Source organism: Trichechus manatus, unplaced genomic scaffold (genome assembly GCF_000243295.1).
Source record: "Trichechus manatus latirostris isolate Lorelei unplaced genomic scaffold, TriManLat1.0 scaffold00135, whole genome shotgun sequence".
NCBI classification, from domain to species: domain Eukaryota; kingdom Metazoa; phylum Chordata; class Mammalia; order Sirenia; family Trichechidae; genus Trichechus; species Trichechus manatus.
The window spans coordinates 3,183,792-3,203,866 of NW_004444071.1; the positions used below are offsets into that span (position 1 = coordinate 3,183,792).

Sequence of the window (20,075 nt, forward strand, 5' to 3'; positions counted from 1 at the left end):
CCTTGTTAGGAGGTAACATGACTGGTGAATAAAGCAAGAAACTCTTGTGATGGGGGGAATCAGTGTTGAAGGAGAAATTCCGTAACTGAGATTTATCCTTGGAAAACATCAAGGTTGGTATTCTTTCCTGTTTTAGAAGAACAAAGAAATGAGAGGCAAAAGTGTTTGTGTTTAAAAACCAAGGCTGCAGCCTTGACCAGCTTCACTAAGAAGAGGTTTGGAACGTAACCTATACGCCCTCCATACTCAGAGCCCCAGAGCTAAGCACTGCTTCTGTTTCTGAAGCACAGGCTGATCACTGGTTTCAAATAAGTACTTCAGACTTACATGGTGTCCCGTCTACTAAGAGTGCAATGGTGTCGTCTCTCTCTAGTCCAGAGAGCAGAGTAGAATGTACGGAAGCTCAGGGTGGGACAGCCTGTGGTGTCTTCTTAACATATCTCCCTGATAAAGTAGAGGGTAGCAGAAACCCCTTCTGCTCAACTTGGCTTCATTGTGGCCTGAGCTCTTTGTAATGGCTTTAGTGAAAATGGCACTGGATCCACTGAACAAATGGGAAACACTTCTTGCCTAAGGCCTCTGCATGTCAGGGTATCCTTGGTCTTTCTTCTGCTCTGTTGTCACTCTTCTAGAGAGCCGAAGCACTTCCCACCATCAGGAAACACCTTAGTCATCAGGCATTGTCACGCTCACCTTTGCCCCAGCACCATCTGAACTGGATGGACATAAAGTCATTCTCTGTGTTAGCAGAGAGTGCACGGAAGACAAACGGATGTGCGTACAGCAGGAACACAGCCAGGAGAGCAGTAGTGTTGGGAGACCAACAGTAATGCTGATCTCAAATACTCTGATAGGCGTTTCAAGGTAGATGGGACTTGACAGAGCTAGGGAGCACACAGTACACAAGGTAATGCATTTGGGGGAACTTGGACAGGTGTCTGATGAGGAAACTAGTCATTTTCATCTTTACAAATGCTGTTGCTGCAGGGAGAAACACAGCTGCCCACGATGCCGTGTGTGTGGAAGTGCTGAAGACCTCTGCTGGGTTGGGATTAAGTCTGGATGGAGGAAAGTCTTCTGTATCTGGAGATGGGCCTCTGTTCATTAAAAGAGTATACAAAGGTAATGTTCTAGAACACTCAATCAGCTTTTTGTTCCCTGTTTTCTTTCTGTGTATGCTTCAGTGAAATATCAGTGCCTTCCATTTGGAAACCAAATTTGTTTTAAAAAATGTTTAATCTAAAAATTTTTTTAGTGCTTTGTGATATGTAGAGTTTACTGTGTCAGCCCTGTTCTGAGTGTTTTACGGGTATTAACTTACGTTGTCCATGTGACAACTCTATCAGGTAGGTACTATCATTATCCCCATTCTACAAAAGAAGAAACTGAGTCACAGGGAAGTTAAATAAACATGTAAGGAAACACAGCTATTAGTGGCAGAATCCACTGCCGTGAGAGATAGCCACAGACCCAATAAACAGGAGAACCAATTAAAAAATAAAGGCAGGAATATTACCTGTGAAATAAGACCAAGAGAGTATTCAAAAGGAGCAGATTTTTTTTTAATTAAAAAATTAAGAAATAGAATTTAAAAACAGAGTAAACCCATGTGAAAAGAGAAATTTATAAAAATTGAGATAGAAAGGAAGGAACCATACAAATTGCAGTAGAGAAATATAAATAAAGAGATGAGAATACAAGGATATATTGAGGAGCTCCAGAAAGAAAAACCAGAATGAGAGAAAGGAAATATTTGGAGATATGATGACTAAAAAATTTCCAGAACTAAGACAGGAGTACTCAGATTAAAAAATGCATCAGAGAGCAAAACAGGATGAATTTTATATTCTGAAATTTTATTATGATATGTTAAGGTTTATAAAGAATAAAAAAATCTGAAAAGCTAACAGAAAATTCAGATTACTCACAAAGGCACTACAATCAAATTAGAAGCAGCAATCCTCATCCACCATGAATGCCAGAAAATAACGGAATAACACCTTCAGAGGACTGAGGAAAAATACTTGTCAGCCTAAAACATTGTACCCAGATAAACTGTCATTCAGGAGTAATAGCAAGACACAGTGAAGGAAGATGGAGTGGCCATCACCTTGGCCACTGAAAAGTCACCCAGCAGCCTCTGAAGGCCAAGAAGGACACAGCCAAAAGGTGTCCTAAGCCTGCAAATGAATGGATCAGAAGCTGAAGCTGGCTAAAGCAGCAGCTAGATCCGCTGAGTCAGCTTGGGGATGCCACTGTAGTTGCAGTGGAGAGGGAGCCTCAGGAGAGATGAGCATCCTCCATACCTACCTCAAGCAGAGCAGGGATGGTGTCCTGGATGCTTCTTGGCCTTTGTCTGTGGCATCTGGCCAGAAATCTATGAAAATTACTGTAATAAATAGAAAAGAAGGAGAAAGAAGTGTCTGTGCCATGGACCAGCATTTTAGATGCTCTTGTGTGTGAGCCTGCAGTTTTAATTTTTGTGAAAAGGCATTCTGTATTTCTGTATTTAAGAGTAGGCCGTTCCCTTCATTCTTTTTGGAGACTAATGAATCTGTCTAGTTGATTTGTACAGGCTTAGAGCTTATCCACAGATTCTGTCTTCTTACCTATTTCATGGGTACAAGTCATCTGTTCATCTTGTTTTTCTGTGCCTTTTAGCTCAAGCAGCAGAAAGAAATACAGCAATACTGCTATCTTGCATAGGTTTAAAACAAAAAAATTTTCTTTGAATAATAAAGGAATTAAATGTCATAATTCCCTCAAGCTTTCTTGAAGGTCAAGGGTTTTATCTATCTATGAAAAAAGTAAATACTTAAATTTGTAACCTCCTCTGTGAAGCAGCAGCTACCCAGGTAAGAATTAGAACATTTTCAATAGTACAGTAATTTGTTTGGGCTGCTTTTTAAAAGTGTCTCTATTATCATTTTACCAAAAAAAAAAAAAAAAGGAATATAATAAAAAGAGATATAAAATTGGAAATATAGGGACAAAATTATTCATTATTGGCAGATTGTTTTTCCTGATTGAAAAATAATCCGAGACTCAAATATCAAGCCTAAATAGTTAACCAAGGTTGTTGGATTTACAGTCAACATACAGAAATCAATAGCATTTCCTATATATCAGCAATAACCATTATTAAAAATTACAATAGGAGGGTTTCTTAAACAATACACAAAAAGCAAAAAAATGTTTAACTTCTGTATAGCAAAAAAATTCATAAGCAAAAATAAAAAAATATAAGTGACAACTAGAAGATACATGCAATGAATTTAATCAACAAAGGGCTAATTCTAAAATATATAAAGAACTACAATTCAATGGAAATATATAAAATAAAGAGAAAAACTGGGTAATGGAAATGAATAGACAGTGACAAAAGTTGAAACCACGTCAGCCAAGAAATACAGGAAAAAATACTTATGTTTATATTAGTTATTTCCCCCAATAAATCATCTTAGTTAAAAGGGGGAAATTATGATAACTATCAGACTTGTTGCGATCTAATTAAGATTTCTGAGAAAATTCTTATTTTCATGCTTTGGCATTTTTCTCTTTCAACATTATTTTTTGCATAAAGAGGCTCCATAGCCATTATACATGTCTTTTTCAGTATTTTTGTTTTAGAAGACATATATGTATCAGGAAGTAAGTGGAGGAGGGCTTAAACTTGTGTTTTCTTCAAAGCTATTACATACAAAAAGTTATAATGTAGAAATATATAAACTTTTTTGCGTGTAATTAATCAGTTTAGTAATCTCCACAGTCATTGATAACCATGTAGTAACTGATTGTCAGAACTTGGTGTATCAGCCAATATCTGTTAACAGTAAAAGCGGAGCCTGTTTTCCTGCGTTTATTGCCATTGGTATTTAAGCTATTGACTTCCTTTGCCCGGTTTTCTCTTTATTTTGTATTATTCTCATTGATTTGTACAGGTAGTCCCCGACTTAAGACGGGGTTCCATCTGACAGCTCTGTCGTAAGTCGGTTTCTGACGTAAGTGTAATACTTCTTTTTTTTTTTTAGTTTTTGTTATTATTGCTTTTTGTTATCAGTATCTTGTCTTTAGGGGTTGGAAACATTACATATAAACTTACAGATATATTTTAAGACATACACACATATATTACTAATGATAAGATGTACCCCCCAAAAAAGAAAGAAAAACAGTCGTAAACTGGGGACTACCTGTAGTTCTTTATCCAATCTGGGTATTAATCTTATGTTGATTAAATATATTGAAAATATCTTTTCCTAGTCGGTTTCTTATTTTTATCTTGTTTACATTATTTGGGGGGTGGATGCTACAGAGTTTTTTAATGTTGTTCAATTTATTTTTATGGGTATATGCTTTTTGTATCTTGTTTAGGAAGTATTTCCCTATTCTGAGGATGTAAACATAGAGTTTAGAGATTTTTCTCATTTAAGTTTTTAATTGACTTGAAATCTATTTAAAATACTACATAAGCGAAAGCACTCGTTTTTGTTAGTTGCCGTCGAGTCAGCTCCCACTCACGGTGACTTATGTACAACAGAACAAAAGTTGCACAGTCCTGCATCATTTTTATGCTCAAGTCCATTGCTGCGGCTGTTGTGACAATCCTTCTCACTAAGGGTTTCCCTAGTTTTCCCTGACCATCTGCTTTACCAGACATGATGTCCTTTTCTAGTGATTGGTCTTTCCTGATGATGTGTCCAAAGTAAGCAAGCTGAATCTTATTATCCTTGCTTCTAAGTAACATTCTGGTTGTATTTCTTCTAAGACTAATTTATTCATTCTCTGGCAGTCCACGGTATAGTCAATATTCTTTGCCAATTCCACAATTCAAATACATCAATTCTTCTACTTACTCTGAATTTATTCTTACAGGTGGTGCAGCTGAACAAGCTGGAATAATAGAAGCTGGAGATGAAATTCTTGCCATTAATGGAAAACCCCTGGTTGGGCTCATGCATTTTGATGCCTGGAATATTATGAAGTCTGTCCCAGAGGGACCTGTGCAATTAGTAATTAGAAAGCACAGAAATGCTTCATGAAACAGGCATGTACCACTAGTGCTTGTTACATTTTTTTAAAATCTTTTCTCAGTTGCTTTCTTACTTTAGAAAATCAAAGTGATTTCTTTAAATGATGGGATCCTGAAATAACAAAGAGAAACATTTGTGTTGGCAAGGACTATAAAAATCTCCAAGTTTTGACACATACATGAAGCCTGCCGCATTGTGTGTGCTGCAGCAATGAAGTTGTACTCTGGAATCTTCCACCTGGATCGCTAGGCCGGGAAGGTTCATTTTAGTTTTTGTTTGAGTGCCTGTCACCAGCCTTTTATGTTTGCTGATGGGGGTGCAAGATGTGACTTGCCCTTCTTCATCTGAAACACTTAACGACACTTTTGTGCCCCTCTTGCCACCTCTCCCCACATACCCAATCCTGGTGATTAAGAAGCTCCTGAAGTCTGAGGGCACCACAAATGTCACAACTAAAAGGACTATCGTTTCATATATTTTGTAAGTAAATAACAGTGCTTTTAGGCACATTTAATACAAGGAGAAGCTATAGATTTGTATACATTACCCTGAAAAGTAAATGAGACTTTAAAAAGAAAATGAATTATGACCTAATAGTGGGGGACTTCAGGATTCTCTGGAAAAAAAAAAAAAGCCAAATAGATAAAGTAATATTTTTTAGTGAGCATAATGTGCAATGTATGGGTGCAGAGTTTAGCTGTGTGGGGTCATTGGTCCTCCTGACGGTTGACCATTTTCTGTCTCTAGAAGTAGAAGCCGAGAGGCTGTCTTCCAGAGCAGCAGCTCCACTGCAGTGCACTAAGCAGCCATGAATGTCCCTGCTCAGAAAGAGCAGAGTCCCAGATTTGAAAGCACCTTGCCTCTCGTTTGCCAGCTTGTCCTCAATAAGTGCTGGTCAACACAGGAGTTGTCAAAAACATTAGTCACTGGGTTTCCATTTCTATACGTTATGCACCAAGCACTACTTAAAATTTTAGAAGTCAAGTATCCTTTTAGGGGACTTTTTTTGTTGGGTTGGGTTTTCCCCTCTTTCCTGACATACTTAAGAAATGTAATGTTTCTGAGGATTGGATCTCTTTTCCTACCCTGGGCATAATGACACAGCTCTGCAGTGACTGAAGTTTTTGCTGTTTTCACTTGTTTACCTGTTTTTGCAAATTTCTCCTTTTGCCAAAAAAATGTCTCCTTGCAGAAGACGTTGTGACTCATGCTGCTTGTGACTCATCCTGGCTCTGCCTCCTTTCGAAGCACAGGCTTCATGATAGCCATTCCTATTTGATGTGCCGGTCGTTGTCACAGACTGACTTTTCTTCAATAGACTCCAAACCTTCATCAGCTTCATTTACCAAAATGTAATACCACAGAGGAGGAAAATGGAGAAACAGGGTCAGTCACCCTTTCAAGGTAAAGGAGCAGAACTACATAGTTACACCCCCAGTCCTTGGTGGCGCAGACTAACTGGGGACGTGGGCGGAGGGTACATCTGTTGTACCCACACACGATGACAGTAAGTTTTATGTTTGTGATTTCTTTAAATAACCTACAGCTTAGAGAAGAGAACTCAGAGGTCATGATACCCCCGGATCATGGAGGTGCTTGAGCTGTCACCTTTTGTACACCATTTTTCTGAATGACCATTCCCAAGGGATTGACTCTGAAGGTCTGTGGAGTCGCCCCAGAGAGGTTCTTCAAATGGAAGTGAAACTAGATCTGGCTTGTCTAAAGCCAGATTTCTCATTTTATTACAGTTTATACAAAGGAGAATGCAGTACAGGACTTAGCTAGAAAGACCTAATCAATGTAGCTTCTACTTTTCACTAAAATTACAGGTAGGATACTATAGGAAGTCAGTGCAAGGTGCATGCTAGATTTTTTTTTTTTAAGTCTCTGGGGTCAGTTTCCTGGTTTCTGCTTTCTTGCCTAAATGACAAGACACTATTTGAAGTCAACACTGAAAACTATTACCTCCATGCTTACACAGCTCTGCCTACTATTAAGAAATGCACACTCATGTGAACAGATAGAAACTTCTAGAGCAATGAGAGTCCCTAATCCTCATTTCTACAGAGTACAAGGAAGGGTAGATGGGCCTCTTGCTTCCTGAACTTAAAACCATCAGCCATTTCTACTAGATCTTGCCAGAAGGATTCACTGGCTGACAGTTGGAATTTAAGGGAAGAAGCAAAAGCTGTGTCTTTGACCCTACAATAGAAAGCTGTTTTTTTTTTTTTTTTGTCTTCAGTGTTCAAGGCATGACTAGTATACTAATTAGGCTAATAAACTCCCACACGTCCTGAAGTGTACACTAATGGTATTGTCCCACTAAAACTGTTGTTGTTTTGGTTTTTTAACTGGTCATTCACAATAAGCTATGAGGGTAAATATGTGTTATAACATGTAAATCATAGTTGCAAGAATATACCGTGAAGGTTGAAACAGGTTGCGTTTCATTTCCATCCTCCCCACCACATCTCATTTAATTTTATGGTTGACTTCATTGGCACCACAATTGTTGTATATTATACATTATCCTTTATTTATGTAAAATGAAATGCTTTATATATTAAAGAGTAAGTGCAATAATATGAAATAGCCTGTACATTTTTAAGATGTCGTCGCCAAGTTATGTAAATCCACATCTCTGTAAACAGCCTTTTTTTAAGTAATTTTAAAGAAATAAACACTCTGCTTAGTACTTGCTTTTTTCTGCTTAGTACTTGCTTTTTGTTTCATTGTTTTTGCATCTCTAGAGTAACCTTTTAAAATATCACTGTAAGAAATGTTTATTATTACCTAAGTAGAACTGCCCTGTAGAGTTTCTAAGGAGTGGCTGGTGGCTTTGAACTGCTGACCTTAGCAGCCATAGCTCACCGTAGCTTTTAACCACTACACCACCAGGGCTCCAAGTATTACTTAAACTATTACCTAAAAATAAGGAGTACAAAGGCAATAGAAGTCAAGTCAGTTACTGTTTTCGATGGCCATTCTCAGGATCTTGACACCATCCAAAACCTTAAAATCAGACATCCCATTCTTTGACCACAACTTCCTGATCTTCTAAGTCATACTCACTGTGATCGTTAAGGTTTGTGTCAACTTGGCTGGGCTGTGATTCTTAGTGGTTTGGCAGTTGTATGATGTGCGATCACGTCCATGATGATGGGATCTGCTGTGAGTAGCCACTCATTTGAAAGCGAGTTTCCTTGAGGGTGTGGTCTGCTTCAAATATAAATGGACAGTGGCTGCACTACAGCCCCTTTCTGGGACCTCCCTGAAGGACAGTGATGAAGGGAAATTGCCAGATGTGCAATTCTATACTGCACATCTGGCCAATGGTTTGGCTGGATGGTCAGGGACTTGGAAGGAACATGACTGGAAAATTGGAGACAAGGAGGTATGGGAAGAGGTATGCGGACAGACCTCTCTAAATAGGCCAAAGTAGTGAAGATATTTGTGTCTCATGCGAACGCTCACGAAAGGGTAACCTCAGCAGAGAAGAAAAAGCAGTTCATAGAGAAGGAATATCTTGTTCAAAGGTTCTGTGGATGGAAAGAAAATGGTTGTAGTGGAGAGCTAGGCAGAGTGACTTGAGAAAGGCAGGGATAATGCCTATAGGGCTCTGGTTATGATCAGAGAAGAGATTTAAACAGGCAAATAACATGATTAGAATTACATTTTGAGAAGATCACTTTGGTTATAGTATGAAGATAGAATACCGGGGCCCCATACCACCAAGAAGCAAGAGCCAGGAGAATAGCGCATCCTTTGGGCCCAGGGTCCCTGCACTGAGAAGCTCATTTACCAGGGAAGATTGATGACAGGGACCTTCCCCCCAGAGCCGACAGAAAGAGAAAGCCCTCCCCTGAAGCTGGCACCCTGAATCCAGATTTCTAGACTCCTAGACTGTGAAAGAATAAATCTCTTTGTTAAAGCCATCCACTTGTGGTATTTCTGTTACAGCAGCACTAGATAACTAAGACATTCCCCTTTCTCCACCTCCATTGTCTTATCAGCCAATCCTTCCAACCAGCCATCTTGATTCCTGTGCCCCTATTCCTACAGAAAAATCACACAGCCTGATACTATTGAAAATTATAAAACATTGCTGAACAATTAAAGATGACCTAAATAAATGTTGTTAAGATGATACTCCATGTTAATGAAGACTTCTTAATATTATTAAGATGCCCCTACTACTCGAAGCAATCTATAGAGTCAACACAATCCCAAAATTCCAACAGCCTTCTTGACAGAAATGGAAAAACCAATCCTCAGTTTTATATGAAATGCAAAGAAGCCCCAAATAGCCAAAGTAATTTTGAAAAAAAAAAGGAGGAGGAGTCACATTTCCTGATTTCAAAACATGGTATAAAGCTACAATAATCCAAACAGTCTGGTACTGGTATAATAATAGACACATAGACCAATGGAATAGAATTGGAAGTCTAGAAATCCATAAATAAATCCATACATCTGTGCTCAACTGATTTTCAACAAGGGTGCTCTTCAATAAACGGTGCTAGAAAAATTGGATTTCAACATGCAGAATAAAAAATTAGAATCTATGCCTCATACCATACACAAATTTAAAATGGATCAAGAACCTAAATGTGAAAACTAAAACCATAAAATGCTTTTGGAAGAAAATGTAGTGGCATGGCTGCAGAGCCTAGTTTTTAACAAACAATGGATTATCACATACAATAACAAAAGCACAAGAAGCAAAGGACAAAATAGAGCCTCATAAAAAATACTTCCGTTTATCATAGGATTTTATCAAAAAATGTGAAAAGACAACCTGTAGACTGGGATAAAATTTTTCAGAAATCATATATCCATTAAGGGTCTAATATTTAATAAGAATCGAATATCCAAAATATACATAAAACTTCTACAAACTTAAGAAAAAGATAAATAGTCCAATAAAAAAATGGCAAAGGATTTGAACGGACATTTCACTGAAGAGGTTGTTCATATGGCCAACAAACACATGAAAAAGTGCTCAACTGTACTGGCCATCAGAGAGATTCAAATCAAAACCACTTCACTCTCACTGGGATGGCTAGCATTTAAAAAAAAAGGGAAAACAAATGTTGGCCAGCATGTGGAGAAACTGGAACCCTTACACACTGCTGGTGCGAACGCAAAGTGTTACAGCCGCTGTGGGAAACAGTTTGGTGATTACTCAAAAAGTTACATTACTGTTGTTGTTAGATGCTGTCGAGTCGACAGTGACCCTGTGTACAACCGAAGGAAACACTGCCGGGTTCTGTGCCATCCTCACAATCATTGTTACGCTTGAGCCCACTGTTAGCAGCCACTGTGTCAGTTCATCTCGTTGAGGGTCTTCCTCTTTTTTGCTGACTCTCTACCAAGCATGACGTCCTTCTCCAGGGACTGGTCCTTCCTAATAACACATCCAAAGCATGTGAGATGAAGTCTCGCCATCCACGCTTCTAATGAGTATTCTAGCTGTACTTCTTCCAAGACAGATTTGTTTGTTCTTCTGGCAGTCCACAGTATATTCAATATTCTTCACCAATACCATAATTCAAAGGCATCAATTCTTATTCAGTCTTTCTTATTCACTGTCCAGCTTTCACATGCATATGAGGCAACTGAAAACACCATGGCTTGGGTCAGGCGCACCTTAGTCCTTAGCGTGACATCTTTGCTTTTTAACACTTTAGAAAGATCTTTTGCAGCAGATTTGCCCAGTGCAATGCGTCTTTTGACTTCTTGACTGCTGCTTCCATAGGTGTTGATTGTGGACTCAAGGAAAATGAAATCTTTGACGACTTCAATATTTTCTCCATTTGTCACAATGTTGCTTATCGGTCCAGTTGTGAGGATTTTTTTTTTCTTGATGTTGAGGTGTAATCCATACTGAAGGCTGTGGTCTTTGATCTTCACCAGTAAGTGCTTCAAGTCTTCTTCACTTTCAGCAAGCAAGGTTGTGTCATCTGCATATCGCAGGTTGTTAATGAGCCTTCCTCCAATCCTGATGCCACGTTCTTCTTCGTATAGTCCAGCTTCTAGGATTATTTGGTGAGCATACAGATTAAGTACGGTGAAAAGATATAACCCTGATGCACATCTTTCCTGATTTTAAACCACAAGTATCCCCTTGTTCTGTCTGAATGACTGCCTCTTGGTCTAAGTACAGGTTCCTCATGAGTACAATTAAGTGTTCTGGAATTCCCATTCTTTGTAATATTATCCATAATTTGTTATGATCTAGAGTGTCAAATGCCTTTACATAGTCAATAAAACACAGGTAAACATCTTTCTGATATTCTCTGCTTTGAGCCATGATCCATCTGACATCAGCAATGATATTCTTTGTTCCACATCCTATAGTACCATTAAACCAAAAAAAAACCAAACCCATTGCCATCAAGTAGATTCCAACTCATAGCAACCCTATAGGACAGAGTAGAACTCCCCCATATAGTTTCCAAGGAGCTGGTAGGTTTGAACTGCCAACCTTTTGGTTAGCAGCCATGCTCTTAACCACTGCGCCACCAGGGCTTCATACTACCTTTATGACCCAGCAATTCCACTCCTAAGTATATCCTCAAGAGAACTGAAACAGGCAATGTAAATAGATATATGTACATCAGTGTTCATTGCTGCATTAATCACTAAACAAAAGGTAGAAACAACCCAAATGTCCATCAACAGATGAATGGATATACAAAATGCAGTACATGCATACAACGGAATACTACTGAGCCATAGAGAGAAATGAAGTTCTGATACATGGTACTGCATGGATGAACCCTGAAAACATGTTGAGTGAAATAAGTCAGTCACAAAAGGACAAATATTGTATGATCTCACTTATATAAGAATAAGCAAATGTATACAGTCCAAAGTTTGTTAGTGGTTACCAGGGGCAGGAGGGACAGGGAAAGGGAGAGTCACTGTTCAGAAAGCAGTTTCTGTTTATGGTGATGGAAAATTTGGCAAAGATTATGGTGATGATTGCACACGATTAATGTAATTGATGTCACTACACTATATACCTGAAAAGTGTTGAAGTGGCAAATATTATATATATTTTTGCAACAATAAAAAAACCATGGTTCCCAACCTCAACTGGACCCTTGATGCTGCTTGGCAATTGTTTCCCTTCTTCATAATGACTACATTCTTCATTTTCCTCAAAGCCTCTACCTGGCCATTATGAACTTCGATGATCTGGGTTCCTGTTTCACAGAATGAAATAAAAACATTTACTTGACTTAGGCTCTTTTGGTTTTAGGATACAGACACTAGCCTAGGGTAGCCCAAGTAGGAAGGCAAGTTGGAATCTCACAGAAATCCAGTATGGAACCCGGCATATGATCAGGCCATGAACTCTGGGATTCATGATCTTCATTCACCTAGTGTACCTCTGCTGGTAAGACGCGCTGCTGTCTGTGGGTCTGTTTCCCCCCACTCTTCACCTTTTCTTTATCTAGAAATTTCTGCCTCCTAAGGATGCTGCTTTGTCGTAATTTGCCCTACTCTGTATCACAGAGTTTCTGTTGCCTGCCTGATTTTCCATATACATCCCCATAGTATGATTCTGATGGGCTCAGCATACTCCTATTTGAGTAGAACTGTTTCCTGAGAGAGTGCTTGTTTACATAACTCTCCCTGAAGCCCACTAAAATGCATACAAAGAGGACAATTCTATTTTTAATATGGAAAAAGCCACAAACCCATTGTATGACTTGAAGACTACCTACCATGTACAGTGAAATTGAGCCCAAACTGAAGAACAATGAAATTGGATGCAATTTCCTCTGAATAGGAGATACAGCACAGGTACTGTGAAATGAGAGTTCAACAAACCCTTAGCTTGGAGAAGGGACTGCAGGAGACAGTGGGTCCCAGAAAAAAACAGGAAGCACCCAGAGGGGAAGGTGAGGTTGAAGAAAGGGCTTATTTTCATTTTATCAGGTGCTTTGGTGGTTAGGCTAGGCAGATCAGAGGAGAAATAGGCAAGGAATGGTCTGATCTGAGGGGAGCTCCTGTAAAAGGGCTCAAAGGATTCAGTGAGACACCTACCCAACTCAATTCCTCAAAGCCCCCAAAAGGCCACAGCAACTGGCACAAAAGTTTAAGCACTGGACTACTACCTGAAAGGTTGGTGGTTCAAAACCACCCAGAGGCACCTCGGAAGACAGGCCTGGCAATCTGCTCCCCAAAGGTCACAGCCTTGAAAACCCTATGGAGCAGTTCTACTCAGCACACATGGGGGTCACCATGAGTCAGAACTGATTCGACGGCAACTAACAACAACCACAACCACCACCACTCCACATACCACCCTTCCAAGTCCCCCAAAGCAGAGTATCTGAATAGAGATTAAAATTAGCTAGTATACAACCTGCCCTCTCTCCTAAAGGATGAACTGAACAATGCTTAAACAGAGAGCTATAAAGGATAATGCATCCGTTATTGACCAATCTTAAACAAATGATAGGTTGGAGGTAGCTAGAACCTCCTACTTCCCCCCATTAAACAGATTCAATAAGGGTCCTACTCAGGAATACAGAACTGGGAAAGGGAAGGGAGGAGAACAGGGAGAAGGGGAGATGAAATATATAAAAGACATACATAAAAAATATAATTTGGAAGACTGCCTTGGGAATCTAAAGAAAATTTTAACAAATGTTTTGTATTCTCAATGTACTTAAAGAGAATGTGGCTTCTAAGAAGCACAAGAGCAAAGAAAAGAAAACCAAATGAGATTAATATGGATCTGGTAGAAGAAAAGAAATTGGAGAGACCACCTTTACCAAATCAAACCAAAAGCCCTATTACAATATCAAGTTAAATCAAATTATAGAAATCCAAGTCAGTAACATGAAGATGAACCTGAAAAATGCTTAGACTACAATGAAAATGGGCCAAATTTATAAATAATAAAATCCTAATTAAATGTTTGCCAATAGAAATCCAGCAGTACATTAAAGAAAACACATGATAAATTGATGTTAATTCTAGGAATGTATCAATGGTTTGAAATTAAATCCATAAACGCAGTTCATTATATTAATAGGACAAAAAAGAAAAAGATTATCATTGTGAAAGACATCAACAGACACTTTCTAAGCCTGCAATAGCATTGTAACTCTAATACAGAAGTCTGGAAATGCTCCCAATAGAGTCAGGAAAACAACACAAAAAACATGCTCACTATTATGGTTGTAAACAACAATGTTCTAAAGGCACAAGCCAATGCAATTTTACACACAAAAAAGAGATATTAATAATGGAAAGAAAAAAAAAGTATGATTTCTACACAAAAGGTTGAGTACATGTGAACACAAAAGTATTAATTTAAAACTATAAAATACTAGAATTGCAGTAAAGTGGCTATCAAAAATTAACATTCTCTGAAACAAGAGCTCTCATATATAAATAATAACCAGTTAGAATATACTGTAAGAGGGAACACTGTATTCACAATAGCAACTGAAAATATAAATTTAACCTTAGCAAGGGCTAGCAACACCTAAAAAAATTACAAAACTCTATAAAGAACATAAAAGATAACTCCAATAAATAGGGAGATATGTTCTTAGACAGGATAATTCAATGTTATAAAGATCTAAATTCTCCCCAAACTACTTTATAAATGTAATGTAAATACAATAACAACCTCAAAAGAATTTTTTTAACCTGACACAATGATTCCAAAGTCTATCTGGTTAGATAAACATGTAAAAATAACAGAATAATTCTGAAAAAGAAGTATAATAAGACAGGAACTAGTCCTATTAAAATATTATTACAAAATTACTACAATGAAAACAGTGGCTCCTCTGCCACAGAATTAACACAGGTAAGCCAGTAGAAGAAAGACTAACTGTTGTTGTTAGCTGCCCTCTAATCGGTCCGAACTCAAAATAACCCTACGTACAAAATGCCCGGACCTGTGCCATTCTCTGAATCCTTGCTATGTTTAAGCCCATCATTGCATCCACTGTGTCAATCCATCCCGTTGAGGGTCTTCCTCTTTTTTGCTGATGCTCTACTCTATGAAGCATGATGTCCTTCTCCAGGGACTGGTGCCTCCTGATAATGTGTCCAAAGTATGTGAGACGAAGTTTCGCTATCCTCGCTTCTAAGGAGCGTTCTTAATGTACTTCTTCCAAGACAGAGCTGTTCGTTCTTCTAACAGTCCGTGGTATATCCACTGTTCTTTTTGAACACCATAATGAAAGGCATCAATTCTTCCATTTTCCTTATTCATTGTCCAGCTTTCAAAGTGACGTCTTTGCTTTTCAACACTTTAAAGAGGTCTTTTGCAGCAGATTTGCCCGATGTGATGCGTCGTTTGATTTCGTGACTGCTGCTTCCATGGGCGCTGATTGTGGATCCAAGTAAAATGAAATCCCTGACAACTTGGATATTTCCGCCATTTATCATTATGTTGCTTACTGGTCCAGTTGTGAGGATTTTTGTTTTCTTTATGTTTGAGTTGTAATCCATACTGAAGGCTGTGGTCTTTGATCTTCATCAGCAAATGCTTCAAGTCCTGTTCACTATCAGCAAGCAAGGTCGTGTCATCTGCATATTGCAGGTTATTAATGAGTCTTCCTCCAATCCTGATGGTGAGTTCTTCTTCATATACTCCAGCTTCTTGGATTATTTGTTCAGCATACAGATTGAGTAACTACAGTGACAGGATACAACGCCGACACACACATTTCCTGATTTTAACCAGGCAGTATCCCCTTCGTCTGTTCAAACGACTGCCTCTTGGTCTATGTACAGGTTCCTCATAAGCACAATTAACTGTTCTAGAATTCCCATTCTTCACAATGTTATCCATAATTTGTTATGATCCACACAGTCAAATGTCTTTGCATAATCAATAAAACACAGGTAAACATCTTTCTAGTATACTCTGCTTTCAGCCAAGATCCATCTGACATCAGCAATGATATCCCTTGTTCCATGTCCTCTTAATCTGGCTGGAATTTCTGGCAGTTCCCTGTCAGTGTGCTGCAGCAACCAATTTTCAATTATCTTCAGCAAAATTTTACTGGCATGTTGCTATTAATGATATTGTTCGATAATTTCCAGATTCTGATGGATCACTCTTTTTTGTAATGGGCATAAATATGGATCTCTTCCAGTCAGTTGGCCAACTCTTCCAAATTTCTTGGCATAGATGAATGACCATTTCCAGCACTGTATGCATTTGTTGAAACATCTCAATTGGTATTCCATCTATTCCTGGAGTCTTCTTTTGGAACCTTCATTTGCTGATGTAGCATGACTCAAAATGAGAAGAAATGACTGCAAACATCCATTAATAATCGGTACATGGAATGAATAAAGTATGAATTAGGAAAACTGGAAGTCATAAAAAATTAAATGGAACGCATAAAGATCGATATCCTAGGCATTAGTGAGCTGAAATGGACTGGTATTGGCCATTTTGAATCAATCATACGGTCTACTATGCTGGGAATGACAAATTGAAGAGGAATGGCATCAGAATCATCATCAAAAAGAACATTTCAAGATCTATCCTGAAGTACAATGCTGTCAGTGATAGGATAATATCCATATGACTACAAGTAAGACCAATTAATGCAACTGTTACTCAAATTTACGCACCAACCACTAATACCAAAGATGAAGAAACTGAAGATTTTTACCAACTTCTGTAGTCTGAACTGGATCAAATACGCAATCAAGATGTACTGATAATTACTGCTGATTGGAATGCGAAAGTTGGAAACAAAGAACAGTAGTTGGAAAATATGGCCTTGGTGACAGAAACGACATCGGAGATCACATAATAGAATTTTGCAAGACCAACGACTTCTTTATTGCAAATACCTTTTTTCAACAACATAAACAGCAACTATACACATGGACCTCGCCAGATGCAATACACAGGAATCAAATAGACTACATCTGTGGAAAGAGACAATGGAGAAGCTCAATATCATCAGTCAGAACAAGGCCAGAGGCCAGTTACAAAACAGACCATCAATTACTCACACGCAAGTTCAAGTTGAAGCTGAAGAAAAAAAACAAGTCCACAAAAGCCAAAATACAACCTTGAGGATATCCCACCTCAATTTAGAGACCATCTCAAGAACAGATTTACTGCACTGAACACTAATGACCGAAGACCACGTGAGTTATGGAATGACATCAAGGACATCATACATGAAGAAAGCAAAAAGGTCATTAAAAAGAAAGGAAAGACAAAACAGATGTCAGAAGAGACTCTGAAACTTGCTCTTGAACATACAGCAGCTAAAGCTAACAGAAGAAATGATGAAGTAAAAGAGCTAAACAGAAGATTTCAAAGGGTGGCTCGAGAAGACAACATAAAGTATTATAATGAAATGTGTAAAGACCTGGAGTTAGAAAACCTAAAGGGAAGAACACACTTAGCATTTCTCAAACTGAAAGAACTGAAGAAAACAATTCAAGCCTCAAACTGCAACACTGAAGGATTCTATACACAAAATATTGAATGATACAAGAAGCGTCAAAACAAGATGGAAGGAAAACACAGTCACTACCAAAAAGAACTGGTCGACATTCAACCATTTTGGGAGGTAGCATACGATCAAGAACCAATAGTATTGAAGGAAGAAGTCCCACCTGCACTGAAGGCAATGGCAAAAAACAAGGCTCCAGGAACTGATGGAATACCAATTGCAACAAAGACTAAATACATGTAATAATTCTGAATTCAAAACATCAAAACAAATAGTGTTGAAAAAATTGGCTAGGTATTTTGGAAAAAAAGAAGCTAGATCCCTTCCAACAAAATCTCTGACAACAAAATAAAATTCCAGAGGGGTCAAAGATTTAAAAGCAAGAAAGGAAAACAATACAAGAACAATTTAAAAAAAAAAACAAAAGCTAAATTTTTTTTAAATCATAAAGTGAATAAGCATGATACTCAATGGCAATTGGTCTTACTGGTAAGAGTGGCACTAAATTAAGCTATACAGCAATAGAGTCATGATTTAACCATACTACAAATAAGAAACTATTGAAGCTATCCCAGGAGATTCAGGCAAGATGAAAGGACCAGTGGCAGAGTTTTTTAATCTCCCCATACCCTGCTTCTCTGATGAAACTCTACATACACACAAAGCAACTAGTAAAGAAAAACCATGGTAAAGATCTACCATAAACCTAGGTAACAGGATATCCCCACAAACCCCAAAATATACAAGTGGGTGGGAACAAACCATAACAGTAACAAGACCAATTAGGTAGCAGGATCTGTGCAAGGGAAGTAGAAGGAAGCCACAGGGCACCTGATGGTCCCGATACCCCAACATGATGAACAAACTCAACAGGACAGCTCAGAGGGCCAACTGGATAGCAGCAGCTGAAACTGGTAGAATTTTTCCACCCTCACCTAATGGGCAAGTGTGTGGAGTCCATGATAAAGTGATGAAGGCTGAAAGCGCTGATGCATGCTGTGAACTCTCAAAACTGACCAGCCAACAACGTATACTGAGGAATACCGGGAATAGAATCAAAATTGCGCAACAAAAGAACAATGGAGACAAATCCAGACAAAAGTGGGGGAGGAGAGCAGAACCAGAAGATCTCAGGAAGTAAGCTGCCTTATTTCTTAACACCACCAAAACAGAAGAGGGATGTCTAGAGAATAACATCAGAAAACCTACCCTGACCACATGTCTCTTCTAAAAGAACAGGAAAATTAATTTAATATAAAAATGAGTAACAGAAGATAATCTAGGTGAAACTGCATATAATGTTACTATAAGAAAAAAGAGAATTCGGAGCAAATACAATTCCTACAGATAACAAAAGCACACCAGAAAGACATACCCAGGAAACAGATGACAACTATAACTTAAAACCTCAAAGTGAGCTAAAATAAAGAAAATGATACAAAATATGAATCAATAATATAAACTATGTAATAATATAAACAAGAATCAAATCGACTACATCTGTGGAAAGAGACGATGGAGAAGTTCGATATCATCAGCCAGAACAAGGCCGAGGGCCAATTACAGAACAGACTATCAATTGCTTATATGCAAGTTCAAGTTGAAGCTGAAGAAAATTAAAACAAGTCCACGAGAGCCAAGGTACGACCTTGAGAATATCCCACTGAAGGTAGAGACCATCTCAAGAACAGATTGAACACACTGAGCACTGATGACCAAAGACCAGATAAGATGTGGGATGACATCAAGGATATCATACATGAAGAAAGCAAAAGGTCATTAAAAAGATAGGAAAGGAAGAAAGACCAAAATGGATGTCAGAAGAGACTCTGAAACTTGCTCTTTATGTAGAATAGCTAAAGAGAGTAGAAGAAATGATGAAGTAAAAGAGCTGAACAGAAGATTTCAAAGGGCAGCCTGAGAAGACAAAGTCAATTATTACAATAAAACGTGCAAAGACTTGGAGTTAGAAAAATAAAAGGGAAGAAGATGCTCACCATTTCTCAAGAATTGAAGAAAAAATTCAAGCCTCAAGTTGCAATACTGAAACATTCTACATGCAAAAAAACTGAATGACCCAGGAAATATCAAAAGAAGATGGAAGGAATATACAGTCACTGTACCAAAAAGAATTGGTCGACATTCAACCAATGGTACTGAAGGAAGAAGTTCAAGCTGCACTGAAGGCATCGGTGAAAAACAAGGCTCCAGGAATTGACAGAATACCAGCTGAGATGTTTCAACAAATGCATGCAATGCTTAAGTGTTCACTTGTTTATGCCAAGAAATTTGGAGGATAGCTACCTCGCCAACCAATTTGAAGAGATCCATATTTTTACCCATCCCGAAGAAAGGCAGTCCAACGAAATGTGGAAATGATTGAACAATATCATTAATATCACACACAAGTAAAATTATGTTAAAGATAATCCAAAAACAGTTGCAACAGTACATCAACAGGGAACTGCCAAAAATTCAAACCAGATTCAGAGGAGGATGTGGAACAAGAGATATCGTTGCTGATGTCAGATGGATCTTGCCTTAAAGCAGAGAATACCAAAAAGATGTTTAT

At 38.3% G+C, this 20,075-nt stretch overlaps 1 protein-coding gene and 1 long non-coding RNA gene across 2 annotated transcripts in view; one reads left to right on the plus strand and one right to left on the minus strand.

Annotated features, from left to right (window-relative positions):
- Positions 1-6,185, plus strand: part of PDZD2 (PDZ domain containing 2) — a 304,746-nt gene extending 298,561 nt beyond the window's left edge. Inside the window, exons 23-24 of the mRNA XM_004385222.3 lie at positions 988-1,122; positions 4,876-6,185. Of these exons, the coding sequence (XP_004385279.1) occupies positions 988-1,122; positions 4,876-5,042 (302 nt within the window). The 3' untranslated portion in view covers positions 5,043-6,185. The remainder of the gene's footprint in view (positions 1-987; positions 1,123-4,875) is intronic.
- On the minus strand, positions 1,091-8,863 carry LOC111822165 (uncharacterized). Its single transcript, XR_002825425.1, has 3 exons — positions 8,106-8,863; positions 6,179-6,369; positions 1,091-4,986 (listed from the first exon to the last, which is right to left on the minus strand). It is a non-coding gene; the product is annotated as an uncharacterized LOC111822165 (long non-coding RNA).
- Positions 8,864-20,075: the final 11,212 nt, after the last annotated feature.